The sequence below is a fragment of the Mauremys reevesii genome, linkage group 9 (genome assembly GCF_016161935.1).
Source record: "Mauremys reevesii isolate NIE-2019 linkage group 9, ASM1616193v1, whole genome shotgun sequence".
Classification (NCBI taxonomy): domain Eukaryota; kingdom Metazoa; phylum Chordata; order Testudines; family Geoemydidae; genus Mauremys; species Mauremys reevesii.
Genome location: NC_052631.1, coordinates 3,561,402 through 3,576,630, shown reverse-complemented (window position 1 = coordinate 3,576,630; position 15,229 = coordinate 3,561,402). Strand labels below are relative to the sequence as shown.

The 15,229-nt window shown below is 48.0% G+C and overlaps 1 protein-coding gene across 12 annotated transcripts in view; it reads left to right on the top strand.

Moving 5' to 3' along the window:
* Nucleotides 1-15,229, top strand: part of TP63 (tumor protein p63) — a 205,385-nt gene that overhangs the window by 171,289 nt on the left and 18,867 nt on the right. For 11 of the 12 annotated variants that reach the window (XM_039488795.1, XM_039488807.1, XM_039488799.1 and 8 more), the window contains 5 exons: nucleotides 10,116-10,302; nucleotides 12,217-12,332; nucleotides 12,677-12,786; nucleotides 13,514-13,650; nucleotides 14,538-14,620. In XM_039488795.1, coding sequence (XP_039344729.1) covers nucleotides 10,116-10,302; nucleotides 12,217-12,332; nucleotides 12,677-12,786; nucleotides 13,514-13,650; nucleotides 14,538-14,620 — 633 coding nt within the window. The remainder of the gene's footprint in view (nucleotides 1-10,115; nucleotides 10,303-12,216; nucleotides 12,333-12,676; nucleotides 12,787-13,513; nucleotides 13,651-14,537; nucleotides 14,621-15,229) is intronic. The other variant, XM_039488796.1, reaches the window with a different exon arrangement.

Here is a 15,229-nt window from a genome sequence, read left to right as displayed (position 1 = left end):
TGTTCGTCTGTCTTTCATTCAAAAATGAACCCTGTGCTCAAGCCAGCTCCCTCAGGCTTTTGATGAATTCAGGCCTTGTTCACAAAATTGAAATGAAATGTAAAAATCTCAAATGTCAGTCTTTTGAATTTGATTGCAAATATTTATTAAATGGTAAAATGACATAATTCAGTTTCTATCACCATCACAACTAAGCACACAAGTACAGTACTGTTAAAGCCAATATATTGTATCCAAAATGTTCAAAAACTTTAAAGAGCTTAAAGTTAGGAGTCTAAATCTGTATATAGACACCTAAAGAAGTGACCTGATTTTTCCCAAAACGGGGAGCTCCCAGCAGCTCCCATCAACTTCCGTTTGCTTGGAAACATTTCTGCTTTTCTCCTGGTGTATGGTTCAGTGTCCCCCAGTCAGTCTGTGTGTTCTCTCTGCTTCCAACACCACCCCATGTTGGTTTAGGAATAGGATTGTGTTAGGGAAGCAGGTATTATGTACATGGGAAGACTAGGGATGGGCACGTATTCAGTGTGGGGAGGAGTGGCAGATAAGCATGTTCAATGGGGTCAGTTCTCTATGCCCAGGAGGGGAGGGAGTGCCTTGCACAGGGCTGGAAGTTAATCTCCTTGCCCTTCGCCCTGTTTGGAACAGTGGGTGTACAGACTAGAATCAGAGCTTTCTTCTAGCCGCTCCAGGATTCCATCTCCACTGACTCCAAGCACAGGTCCTGCTTGAATGGATTTATACGAGTAAGAGCCAAGGACCGTAGCATACAGTTTAGGGGACTCGGTGGGGTTGAGTATGGCCAAGCCTTCCACTCTTTGACGTATAGTGGCAGATTGATCTTCCAGTGTTCTCACTCTTGGAGTTGAAGAAAGCAGAGAATCCTGCTGAAAGTATTTAATAATAATAATAATAATAATAATACTTTAGTTGTGTGGATTCAGAGACTGAATTTCAGAGGGGCCGGCTGTTTGCTGTCTCCCGGTTGAGACCATCTGTGGACTGGAAACGTACATAACCAGGGGAGTTCAGGATCCCCGTCCAGCGATCAGAGTGGCCCTCTCCCATGGCAGCTAACCTGCTGGTACGCTTTCCAGCGATCTTCGGTACCACTCAGACGCGCAGTCTTCCAGTATCGAGAGACTCTGATCCCATTGTTTGTTCTGGATGCACCCGGCTTTTTTTATTTTTCTTTTCTTCCCCTGGTTGCCTCCTGCAAGTGACTGCGAGGTGAAATATAATTAGTAAGAAATCCCAGCAGCTCCGAAGTGTCAGACAGAGAACTGGGGAAAGGGTTGGCTGATCCCTCAGAGGCGGTGGGGGGAACCCAACACACCCAACTCAGTTCTGAATTCTTGCCTGGAGGCTACAGTTCTCCATTCTCCTCCTCCTCCCAGCCACCCCTCCCCATCCCCGTTTACCTAGGCAGGCCGGCTTTTTTTTTTTTATTATTTTATTAAAGCTTCCAAGGTGGAGCAGCTGCCATTAGAGTCCAGTCCAGCGTTAAGAGCGTTTCGTGCTGTCGTGCCCCGAGGGAACAAAGAATTACTGTGACACATTCCTCCCTTCTTCTTCTTGTGGTTTGCAGTGTAAACGCTCCCCATCTCTCTCCTGTGGAGCTGCGTTCTTCCCCCGCCCCCACTCCAAGCCCCCCTTCACGGTTGCAGACAGCACAGATATGAGGCCCACCTGCCTGATGTCAACATCTTGGTGGGCGCGGCCGGGGGAAGAATGCGCCGCTCCCAGCCCCGTTCAGGTAATTAATCCCCACAACTGACAGGTGGCAACAGGCGGCCTTTGGCTCCGGCTCTTGGGGAAAAGCGCTTGGAGGAAGGATTTTAATAGCTCATCAGCACAATGCGTACATGTCTGGCAACCAGCAGTCTGCCGCGGGAGAGACAGGAGTGGGGGGCGGGGGGGGAGAGTGCTGGATAAAGGGAGTTACAATCAAGCTGAATTGCAAAGGAGCCCCAGGGTTCAGAGGCACCCCGCACATCCTGTGTGTCAATGCGAGGATGTGGGGTTTTCTCCACGGTCACGCAGACTCCACAGCTGCCTGTGCAGTGAATACAGCTGTGTATAGGCACTGCACAGTGTCTTATTCCTGCACATTTTGAGGGGCAAAGGGTGATCTTCTGGCTGGACATTGCACAAGAGGAGCGTTTCTCTGTGCCTCAGTTTCCCCATATGCAAAAACGAGGGTGATGTGTTCCTCCTTTGCAAGTACGTTGTTAGGTTTCTTTCAGCGTGGTATGGAAAGTGCAAGAGATGGGCAGCGTTGGCTCTCTCTTGATGTGAGGAGCCACACCTCTAAAAAAGCACTCTCTCTTACTTACAGATTTAGTAGAAAGCCCCGGTCTCCCTTCTCTCTCTGGAGAATGGAACTGGCTTTATACAGCACTTTCTGTACCCAAAGCAGCCACAGCATTGGCAGTCAAGTCAAGTCAAGTATAGGGTTGATCTTGCAGCAATGCTGAGTGTGACTTCTTCTGGGAAACCCAATGTGATCCCCCTCCCCCCGACCGAGCCTCTATTGGATCAAGCTCTGAATTCAGACTAGCTCTCAAGCATCTTGTTCATACAGCTTCGGTGAATGGCAGATGTTATAAGCACTTGCCATCAACACAGACATGGATTTGGTCTCAGATAATCTGTAGATTTTGTTTTGGGTCAAGAGGGATTTCCCCCTCCACGCCGTTCTGATGTCAGAATTACTTAAATTGGCTTTTCTTAAGCCATTTATGTTTGTTCCCTAGGAATCTGTTTGTGTAACCTTTGGCGTTGCTCTTGGAACGCTTTTGCACATAGGAAATTAAGCTTTTAGCAGAGTGTGTTGCTAATGAACAAACAATAAGAAAAAAACCAATTTCATCTCAAACAAACTGAAACCCAGTAATGAATACAAAAATGCACGTGTCCGAATTCTCTTTGCACTGTGTTTTGGCAGCTAGCAGAACAGAGGGACCCAGTTTCCCCGCTGGTAACAGGACTTTCTATTTCTCGGACAGTATCTCAGCTGCAGTGTAGCAGTGGAAAATTTGCACCAAGCGGGGTCGTGAAATTGCAATTTAAAATTAATCCCAAACTAAATGAGCGTTACTAAAAAGTGAGTTGCTGGGGGAAGGGTGTAAGTTGTTTTTAATCATTATTGTTCTGAGCGAAAGAGACTTGAAGATAGAGGATCTTATATTCACTAGCTAGCACCCTAGATTCGGTTCATATTCATAACTATTCGGCATTAACAATGGGCAGCCCTGGTGTTGGGTAAGCCACTTTCTTACTTAGAAGCCCGCTGGGCCACAGGGACTTGACTAGCTTGGAAATTGAGACGGACATTAAAGAGGTACTTAAGATCACAAGATTCGTTGACAAAGGGAATAGTGTTTGATGTAATATACTTAGACTTCTGTAGGGCATTTGGCTGGCACACTGTTTGATTAAAAATCTAGAACGATATAAAATTAACATGGGACACATTAACTGGATGATAAACTGGCTAACTGATAAAGTCTTCAAAATGTAAACATAAATGTGGAATCATCACTGAGTGGGGGTGTTTCTAATGGGGTCCTGCAGGTATTGGTTCTTGCCCATACATTATTTAGCAGTTTTATCAGTGACTTGGAAGAAAACCTAAAATTGTCACCGATAGTTTGCAGGTGACTGAAAAATTGTGGTAATGGTAAATAATGAAGGGGACAGGTCACTGACACACAGCGATCTGGATCGCTTGGTAAGCTGGGCACAAGCAAACAACATGTTTTAATACAACTAAATGTAAATATGCACATGTAGGACAAAACATGTGGGCCATGCTTACAGAATGGGGGACTCTATCCTGGGAAGCAGTGACTGAAAAGGATTTGGGGGGGGGGAAATCAGCTACACTTGAGCTCCCAATGTGACGCTGTGGTCAAAAGGGCTAATGGGATCCATGGATGCATAAATGAGCTCTTGAGTAGGAGTAGAGAGGTTATTTCACCTCCCAATTTGGCACTGGTGTGATCTGTGCTGGAATCCTGTGTCCAGTTTTGGTGCCCACAGCTCAAGAAGGATGTTGATAAATTGCAGAGGGTTCAGAGAAGAGCCACAGGAATGATTAAAGGATTAGAAAACCTGCCCTATTGCGATCCTGGAGTCTGTCTCCTTAGTTTAACAAAGAGAAGGTTAAGGGGTGACTTGGTCACAGTCTGTAAGTACCTACATGGGAGACAGATGTTTCCTAATGAGTTCTTCAATGTATCAGAGAAAGGTCTAGCACAATCCAATGGCTGGAAAGTTGAAGCTAGACAAATTCAGGCTGGAAATAAGGTGTAAATGGTTAATAACGAGGATAATTAATCACTGGAACAACTTATCAAGAGTCCTGGTGGAGTCTCCATCTCTGGCCATTTTTCAGTCAAGGCGGGATGGTTTCTCAAAGATCTGGGTGAGGAAATGTTTTGGTGAGGTTCTCTGGCCTGTGCTCTGCAGCAGGTCAGACTAGATGATCTCAGTAGTCCCTTCTGGCCTTGGAATCTGTGAATTAAAGCAGCGTGTCAGGGATTTTGCTGCATCAGAGTTCTGCCTGGGAGTTCATTACTCAATGGAAAGCCCACGCGACTTGTGTTGCACAAATAGAGCAGTTCCTTCCAAGAGACCCTTCCTTTACCTAGCTGAAAATGCTTCATTTGGGAGCTGAAAGGTTTTTCTTTAAACCTTTTGTTTACCCACCTTAAGGAGAAGGGGGCTTGTTGAGAAATCAGACAGGTGTCGGCTGATGTGAGCTGGCATGTGTACGCATTGTGATACTGAATTACCAGTGGGGATGCCAAGAGTGTGTAATATAGTATGTCTGCTCAGGCAGGTGGTGAGGGCAGGGCTGGAGTCATTGGAATGTTTTTTCTTTTCCTTTAAAACGTATTATTAGTCAAAGAGCAGAATTTACTGTTGTTTTTAGCAATCTGAGTCTGCTTATTTGGACATGACACACAGTGCTTGAACCCCAAAGAAAAGGCTAAGCAAAGCTTATCTTTCTCTCTCAGCTGAGAATGTATAGTTGGGCTGTATTCCTAATGCATTTGTTTTAAGTAACTGTCTGCTCCATATGTCTAATAGAAATTCTCTCTGGCGTGTTCAGGATTAGCTCCCTGGACTGTGGTGTTGGTTCAGCTCTTGTTCCCATTAATGGATAATAACAGTTGTCGTGTTTCAAAATGACAGGCTGATGTATTGAGCAAAGCTAACTTACGGTATTCTCCTCCCAGTCAGTTTCATTTTTATACTCTAACTGCATATCATGCCATTTTGATTACATAATCCGAGGGAGCCAGGATATTGACCTTGTAAAGTATCTGACCCAATTGGTCCAAACCTGCCAGTTTCCTCTTATTTATACCATGATATTAATTTCTTCCAAAAAACAACAGTGCAATTTAGGATGAAGTGCTGACTCTGGCTTAATTTTCTGGCTTCTGCAAGTTCTAGAAGAAAAGATTACAGTATGAAAAGTCTTATCGGGTTTTCTAGTCCATCTCTCAGCCCATGCTGAATTGTTCAGAACTGGGCACGTACTGGTCCACTACCATTGGGATATTTATTCCCCTAGCAAATCCAGCTATTGGAACAAAGTCCAGATATTTCCATTCTTGATTTCAGAGCCCATTACTCAGTTACACCTCTTTGTAGCCCTTAAAAATAACTTCTCTCTCACACGTTTATGCCCTTTTGTAGACGTCTATCCCCTTCATTGTCACTTAGGCAAGAATGACATATTTAGTTCTTTCCTCATAACCTAGTCCCAGGACCCATCTGGTAACTTTTGAGGACCACCTGTGACCTCTCCCCAAATTGCCCATCTCTGTCTAGTTGAGTACACTGTTTATGTTGCAGCCTCAGTGATACTTCTTCCCCTCCGTATTGGAGCACGCAGTGGTGCTCTTGCACTGGTATATAGGTGCTTCAAAACAGCTTGGCCATTGCTTCAGTCAGTTCCGGCCATGCCTTATGCCTCGTGTACCAGGGATGTTACTGGGCAGTCAAGCAGTTCGACTGGAGTTCATGCACATTTGAAGAAGAATCTGCTGGAGAGGTCTCCCATTTCATCCCAAATATACACCTCTTCTGTGTATGCACAGCGGGCTTCTGTCTCCAAGGTTTTCACCGACACAAACCTCTTTTGAAAATACATTTCATATCTCTCTATTATACAGATAATATCACTGACCTGATTAGAAGTCACCGCGAACGAGCTGTTCCCATCTATTGAGCCAATAGAGAGTTAGGACTCAAATTACAAATGACCACGAAGGGTTTGGCAGGAACAAAAGCCCCAAGGGGCTTTATTTAATATCTGACAGCAGGTACTTTATGGACAGATTTACACTGAGCTTACTTGGCTGTGGCCTCTGGGTGACTGTAGGCTGAAGGGCCGTTTTGCCCGAGATGGCTTTGAATGCTGTGGTTTGGCTGGGATTCCCAGAGTCCTATCCCTTGTGCTGCCCTGATGAGACTTGAATCACTGGCCCAGTCAGGGAGCAGTAAGACTGTTTGTTTACTCTTCCTGTCCTCTCCCCTTCAGTGCCCACTTGCCTTTCTGCGGTGGATATTGCTCCTAGCCCCTCTTTGCGGTGCACTGATGATGCCTTGAACAAAGAACAGAGTAGTAGAGTATACGCCGGGAGCTGCACGTGGCGTATGAAGTGTCATGCCCAGCCCGCTCCAGCGATGCGCTGAACTCCAGCCTGTGTCTGTCAGAGATGAGTACTCGGGTCCTTGTGAGACCAGGCCCCAGAATCTTCAGTATCGCTGCTTAAACAGGGGACCTCTCCTCTCCTGGGAGGAACGAATTTTTTCCAAGTTTCCCTCACTCGTTCCATTAAATGAGCTCTAACGCTCCAGTCGACATCATGGAAGATAATGTGCATTGTCACACAAGCTAAGATGTTCTCTCCAGCGACCTGGCCAAGTTTCACTAGGGAAAGGTAGATTCTCTCAGCTTAATAATTTCCCCTGCAGTTTTATATGGATGCAATATTCTTTGTTTTTGTCCTAAATCATTGTGTTAAAAACCTGCTGCATTTCTCCTCACGGTTGGCTGCATTTCTCAGACCAAAGTGATCCCCATGCGTATATACACACTGGAACTCTCCTGGGTGAAAATTGCTAAGATTTCACTTTTGAAAAGAACAGCAGTCACGCAACGAACCTACTTGAAAGATCCTGCTGGTAATGTAATGTTACCATTGCATCTAGCTTGTACCTACCCCGGATCAACTGAAGTTCTTCCTCCTCCTTGTTATTTACCTCTCCAAACACTTATAGCAGGGGCTCTCAAACTGGGGGTTGGGACCCCTCAGGGGGTCGCGAGCTGCCAGCCTCCACCCCAAACCCCGCTTTGCTCCAGCATTTATAATGGTGTTAAATATATAAAAAAGTGTGGTTAATTTATAAGGGGGGGGGTCACACCCAGAGGCTTGCTATGTGAAAGGGGTCACCAGTAAAAACGTTTGAGAGCCACTGACTTATAGACATCTAGCTGTTGTCCCCTATAGCACATGCTTTGTCCTTCTTATTGAACCATGCTGGGCAGTGCATGGTTTCAAAGCTGCCTAAGGGATTTGGACACTTAGTTTCCATTAGTGTTAATTGGACCGTTAGTTGGCTTTGCAAACCGTAGCGACTTTGCGACTTTGCAACCTTAGCGACTTTGTTTGACTCCATAAGTTCTGAGCCGCAGCGCACAGGTACCACAGTAATGCATTGAATAAAATTCTGTTGCTTAACTTCCCGACATTTTAAAATGTGGCTGGCTCTTTTTTTTAAATTTTCCTTTCTTGGTGATATGTAGCATTCAGACTAAAATAACAGTGAATTAACTGGGCAAGGAATTATTTTTTAATAAAAAAGAATAAATACAAAATTACAGGTTAAAAAGAAGCCTTTGATAAGCCCACTGTCTAGATTCGTGTTTCGCAACCTGTCTTTTTTTTTGTTGTTGTTAATTGTTTGGCACGTTCTCCATTTCCGCAGGCTGGGTAAATCCTGTGTGTGTTTAATCTCTAGCCTGCAGGCACATAAAACAGATTGCATAACTTTGTCTTCGCATTTTAGAAAATCTGAAAACTTAAAACATTTGCAGCACCTCGACTGCAGTGGTGTCAGACTCCCGGGCAGTGGGGTGGCCTTGAGTCACTTCCCCTGACTCCCCAGTTCTTCTGACTCTGGTTTTCTTGCATGTTGCCATGAGTAACCTTTGAAACACACATAATCCCCCGAATAGCAGTCGCTAATCCCCTTGCTGCCACATGACTGGCCAGCTACCCGTATGTGTGCCAGGCTCTCCTGTACCGGCAGGATGTGGTGGCCAGCTGGCGTCGGTAACCTGTACATACCTGTTGCCTCCTTGTTTGAACAATTGGGAGCAGGTAGATGAGCTGTTGCTGTTAAAGACATTTTAAAGAAAACAACCACTTTGGGGCTTTTGCTTGCATTCCACTATAAGAAATTGAGAGACGTCAGTGGGAGAATGCCAGCAATTTCTGTGGTTCAAGTGGTTAGGGAGGCAGTTCTGTGCTGCATAGATTCCGAGGCCGGAAGGAACTATTGTGGTCATGTAGTGTGACCTGCATAACACGGGCTGGAGAACTGCCCTGAAATAACTCCTGTCGGAACTAGAGCATTTCTTTACATAAATAATAATAATAATTAATAATAAAACAAGCTCTAAACATCCCTGTGCTTCATGAGGGGAAAAAGGCCTCCAGAGCTGAGTGTGTGAGCTGCTGATTTTCTTTACACATGGATTCAAATTGCCAGGCGGGGGCAAGGAGGAGGGGATTGGGGGTGTCTGTGGAAGTATTTCAGGTAGCAGAGAAGACTGGACACTAGCTTCAGGGAGAGAATCCAGCGAAAAAAGGTTTAGGCTCTGATCTAATGAAGCATTTAAGAACTTGCTTAAATCCATTGCTAATACATGGGTGCACACGTGCTTTGCTGAAGTCCCACTGAAGCCAAAGGGACTTATGTGCTGGGGTGCTGAGCTGAACTGGGGCGTTACTGCGGCAGGTACGCCAACAGAAGGGAAACTGTGATCGTTTTATTTGTAGCTAACGCAGCTGGAGTCAGATGTGTTCTTCATACACATGTATCTTACTTTCAGGAGAGGGAGTTGTACTCTACTGACGAGAGCCACTGTCTTGGATTCTCTGCTCGAGTTGTGTTCTGGGTTCTGTTCCAGGCTGTGCTGGTGACTCTCTCTCTCTTTGGGCTAGTCCCTTCAATTCTCTATGCCTGACCTCCCCACGTGGAAAAAGACACCATACGTCTCTGCGGCGAGGAGTAGCTAGCGCTTTGAGATCCTCGGAGCGAGGTTGCTATAGAGGGGCTACATAGGGTCACTGTTAGCACGCCCCTGAGAGAAGTGCATATTGTATAAATAACATAAAATAAATACTTTGGGATGGGCCCCACTCGCACAGTTCAGACTGGGAGCTGCTTTTCAAATATCCACCGAGTTGTAGGTGTGTTTAGGTCCATGATTTCATGTCAGACCACTGGGGAGATAGGAAGCCCACTTGCAAAATGTGATGAGAGTTCAGATCCGCATGCTGGTCTGGTTTTCAAATGCTCCTGTGGCTCAGGGCTATTCTGATGCAGGATAGTTAGAATTGGGCCATCTCCATTTCTTTTGTCAGGTGCGGTGGCTGAGGGCTTGGGATGCTTGATTACAGTCCTGAAGGTTGTGGGTTCGAGGCTTGTTCGAGCTGTCACTGAAAGGCCAGGTCTGGTTCACGTAGCAGTATAATGGGTACCTGACCCATTGGGTGAGGGCGATCAGAGGCGTTCGGACAGGATGCTGGCCACATGTACCGTTGGCCGTGAAACTGATGTACCTTAACCACGTCAGCCCAGTGAGCCATTGGCTCTGGGGAGCTTTGACTTGACACTTCTTGTGTGTAAAATGCGTGGAGAGTAAATGACTAGAGTGGATCCACAGCCTATGCACAGTAACAAACTGAATAGCCCCCTGTGCTCGGGGCTTTACAGCTCACGTCGTTCTGCGTCCGTGGCTCTCTGCCCTCCTCCTCCAGCTGCAAATACGGACTGATGTTTCTCTTGTCCCCCTTCCCGTCTAGTACTCGACCGAGCTGAAGAAGCTGTACTGCCAGATCGCCAAGACATGCCCCATCCAGGTCAAAGTGATGACCCCGCCGCCACAGGGCGCCATTATCCGCGCCATGCCCGTCTACAAGAAGGCCGAGCACGTCACTGAGGTGGTCAAACGCTGCCCGAACCACGAGCTGAGCCGGGAGTTCAACGAAGGTAAGGCGAGCGCCACGCGCCGGGCCAGCACCTGCCCTCAGCCACGCACCCCGTGCGCGGGCATCGCTGGGGTCGCGTGGATACGGCGCGGCCTGGTGGGATTCTAGGCCCAATGTTAGAGGGAAGGTTTGCTGAGTAACAAACCCAGGAGGGCCTGACGACCCTCCCTCCTTTCTGTGCAGTTCAGGGGTGGCCCTGGAGCCTCATGCGTCTCTTCAGAGGTTCATATGTGGCTCCTTGCATAGGCGCCGACTCCGGGGCTGGAGCTACAGATGCCAACTTTCCAGTGTGCCGGGGGGAGAGGGGGTGCTCACTGCTCAACCCCTGCCTCTGCCACAGGCCCTGCCCCCACTCCACCCCTGAGCCCGCCATGCCCTCGCTCCTCCCCCTTCCCCACAGAGCCTCCTGCGCATGCGAACAGCTGATTGCGGCAGGCAGGAGGCGCTGGCCGGCGGGTGGGAGGCGCTGGAGGGCAGGAGGTTGGGGTGGGGGGGCTGCTGACATATTACTGTGGCTCTTTGGCAATGTACACTGGCAAATTCTGGCTCCTTCTCAGGCTCAGGTTGGCCGCCCCTGGTGTAGTTGGAGGCCTCCCAGTAATGTGGCGGTGCAGCCCTGGGGAGGCAGGGCTAAAATAAACTACAAGGCTGCCCAGGCGGGGTCAGCCTCTGACCCTGCACCAGGCTGGTGCAGACAACCTCCCCAGACTTGCTCCGGTTCCCAGAGGCAGCTGTTCTACGCAGGAATGATCTCCCGTGCTACTGGGAAAGGGATCTGGTAACAGGATGCAATATCATCTTGAGTCTTTAATCCATGTCTCAGAGATGCAGGGATGTTTGTCTCTAGGAGGGTAACACCAAGTGCCAGCTTCGAGCTGCAGACCGTCCGCCTATTCATTTAGCATTATCTGATCAGGATTAATTAATTAACAATCCGTTGTTTCTTAATTTATTACTTATTCCCGCTATTACTAGTTTGCTAGCAGTCGTTTTAAAGATGTCCCAGGTTTTTAACTTTTCCAAACTTAACAGCTGCGTTGTCTCTTACCCAAGTTCACGTGGGTTCGAAAAGCATCTGGTTATGGGCCCAGATGTGTTGTTTATTTAGCACCCTAGCTGTGCATGGCAGCGGACAGATCCTGCCTTGGGGAGGTTACAATCCCCTAAACTACTAGACAAGGCAGTGCAGTGAGCCAGGACTCTAGTTTGGCCAGGGGGCTAGGGACTGGAAGAAGGGAGCTAAGAGTACTGCCCAATGGGGGAGCATGCCTTTCAAAGACTGCTGTGGATATCATTTGTATCCCTTTCTTTTCTTTTCGCTTGTACCGTGTCTCGCCGTCAGGGCAGGAGTGGCAGGAGGCAGCCGTGTTATGTAGGGTATTGATTGGAAAGCGAGTAAAAGGAGTGGGGATTTGAAGGATTCCAGTTGCTTTGTGCACAGGCTTTTCAAGGCCAGGCATGGGATGAAAATCTTCATGGAGTGGCTTTCTGGAACAGGGCCCAGATGTGGAGCCCTCAAGGGCATGGCAATGCTTCCTCTCGAGCTAGGGTGACCAGATGTCCCGATTTTTGGGTCTTTTTCGTATATAGACCCCTATTACCCCCTACCCCTTGTCCTGATTTTTCACATTTGCTGTCTGGTCACCCTGTCTCGAGCGCCAGAGGAGGATGGTCCAGTGGTTAGTACGCGAGCCTGGGGCTCAGAATACGCAGGTTCAAGTCGCTGCTCCGCTACATACTCCCTGCATGACCCGCTTCTGTGCGGTGCGGTGAGAATAATAATCACATCGGTGGCCATGGGAGCCAGCTGAGTAAGGAAGATAGCATGTCCTAGGCCTGTGGAAGATCACGCTCCCCTGGGCTTGAGCTTTCTTCACAGGAAAACTTTCCTTCTGCCTCCTCCCTCCATCTGCAGGGCAGATCGCCCCTCCCAGCCACTTGATTCGGGTGGAAGGAAACAGCCATGCTCAGTACGTGGAAGACCCCATCACCGGAAGGCAGAGCGTACTTGTACCCTATGAACCACCGCAGGTAAGCGTGAGATCGCTGCTCTCCCTTGCCCTCTCTAACAAAGCCTGCCCCTCGCGGAAGGGAGGGGATTTCTGAAAAGCTCTTGGCTTTAGTTAAAGGAGAATTTAACTCTTTCTTCAGCCCGCTCCTATCCTCCTCCTCCTCACAGAGGGGTTTGAAGCAGGATCCCCGCCAGGGTCTGAACTTCCCCACGCTCTGAGAGAGCCGAAATCCAGACCCAACCCTTGAGGTTTGCGGCCCGTCTTTGATAAGATGTGATTAAAAGTGTAGCTAGCGGGGGAAAGAGGAACACGCAGCTCCTTCCATCTGCAGTCACCCCTGCATCACGGCTTTTCTGTGTCCAGGTCGGCACAGAGTTCACAACGGTGTTGTACAACTTCATGTGCAACAGCAGCTGTGTTGGTGGGATGAACCGCCGCCCGATCCTCATCATCGTAACCCTGGAAACAAGAGAGTGAGTAGCACGCAGCTCTGGAGGGTGGAGTGGGAGAGCATTGCCCTATGTTTGCCAGACGACATTACTTCCCTGCTCCCATCCTGGTCAGGAGGGTTTTGTAGACTTCCTAAAAATGGGGCGGGGAATGGAGAATTATTTTCACCCCTATTTTTACAAGTCAGGGTGATCCAGTGGTCAGGGCATCAGGTTGAGCCTCAGGAGAGCTGGTGTTTATTTCCAGCATGGACTTTGCATTACTCACTGTGAGATCTTGATGTGTCATGTAGCCCCTCTGGGCCCATTTCCCCATCTCTTAAATGGGTCTGGTGACCCTTGCCCACCTTTGCGAGCTGCTTTGAGATCTACAGAGGTAAAGCCCTGTCTGCCGTGCAGCTTGGTGGAGGCAGTTGAAATAATTCCGCGTGTGTCTAGTTCTGAGATGCTCAAAGGTGGAAATTCCTTGTGGCTGCGTCGTGAACGCAAGCAGCCGTTTGGCAACTGCAGTACTATTTCAGGGATTCACAGAACAAGCTGAGATGCAGTGATCAGCAGGTGGATCCGTTTGTGTGGTTAGCACAAAGCAGGTAGCTGGTAGCCAGTGTCTCCTTCAGATGTGGGGCATTCTGGTTGTGATCCAGGCAGGGAGTGGGAAAGTTTGCCCCTTGTGTTGATTTTCAACGTGCGACCGCATTGCTGGTCACCACTGGGCTTGAATTAACGCCTCCCCTCTTTCTCCTCGCTCTAGTGGACAGGTCCTAGGCCGCCGGTGTTTTGAAGCCCGCATTTGCGCATGTCCGGGGAGGGACCGCAAAGCGGACGAGGACAGCATTAGAAAGCAGCAAGTCTCCGACAGCACAAAGAACGGCGACGGTACGAAGCGCCGTAAGTAGCTGGCACGGCTGGGTAGCTCGCAGCCTAAGCTGTCGGGGTGTGAGCAGCACCCCAGCTTCGGTACCAGAGCAGCCAAGGTTGGAGAAGACTGAGCTGGAGGGTGTGGGGTGGAAGAACAATCGCCGCTCTCTTAGAAAAGGCTCTTTGGAGGGTTTCTGCTTGAGCAGTGAATTAAACCCACTCAACATTAATTGCTCTCAAACAAATTGCCTCTTTGGTGCAGTGAGTGGGCCTGCGTTTCTGTCACCGGTAGCAGGCAGATTCCTCGCAAGCACTGAAATCCTGTCTCTTGCGAATAGTGTTGCAGAGATCCTAAATATGGAACATGGTCGGAGGGTTGCTCTGCTGCCCTTCCACTGAAGGGGAACTGGACTCAAGACTCCGGTTAAGCCCAGACATTGACCCAATCAAACAGCCCAGGTTTCCTGCATACTCAGTGTTTCCACTTAGCCAGGCTCCCGAATTTAGCTTGGAACAACAAGCTGTAGGGATTTACCTCATCAATAGCTTCTTCTACTTTGCCACTCAACCCATTCTCTTAAAGAGTTGATTCACTGGGAGCTAGGCAGCCCCGAGATGCTTAGATTCGTTACATTGTCTGGAAAGACCCGCTTGTTGTCCTGAGTGCAGTTCGTTGTGGATTTTCTGTTTGCCCAATACTCTCTTGTGGACTCATTTCCCATTTGTCAAGGCCATTTATACACTCTCAAAGATATGAGAGTCAGCGCCGTACTTTCATAGCCACAAACAGATGCCTCAAGTCACATTCGCACCCTGGCAGGTGCTTTTCAAACCTATGGCTCCTGAGCACAGAGACCTCATTGAAAACCCAGTGGCAGTAGACATGCCGAATTCTAATTGTGGGGTTTGCCTTGCAGCGTTTCGGCAGAGTACGCATGGGATACAGATGACATCTATCAAAAAACGTCGCTCTCCAGATGATGAGCTCCTGTACTTACCGGTAAGCTTTGTACTGGTTTTGGTTTTTGCCCATGTTCCTCTAATTCCTTGGGCATCAGCTAAATGAATTGAGGTAAATCAGCTGCTTATTTGGTTCTAAGTAAAATAACTACATCCATGATGCACAATTATCAACAGATTATTGGCTTTAGAATGAGCAATAGCTTGAATTGTTTAAGAATGGCTTGGACGAAGCACCCAAGAATGTACAAAGGGAACGGTCTGCAATGGCGGGTGGGTGGACTGGATGGCCCAATAGATCTTTCTCCCCTCTCATTTCTGAGTTTATGAAATTCAAGTTTCCTCCAGCAATAATGGACTGGACCCTTTTCTTTCTCTCCAAGATGGATGGGTTTTGGCTTTTATGAGCATTATCAGCACTGCAGAGAAAATGATCAAAATGAAATATGCTGTAATAAACACACGGCAGGAATAGAAGAGCAAAAAATGTCTGTAATTGCCAATTGACTGGTTTTCTCAGTGAGTAATGTTGCCCCTGTCACTCAAAGCACAGTTCACTTAAAGGAAGAGATGGACCCAAACTGGTCCCTCAGATCCAAGCACCCCTATTCTTGGGGCATATGATATTTAAATCCAGGCCTATCGAAAT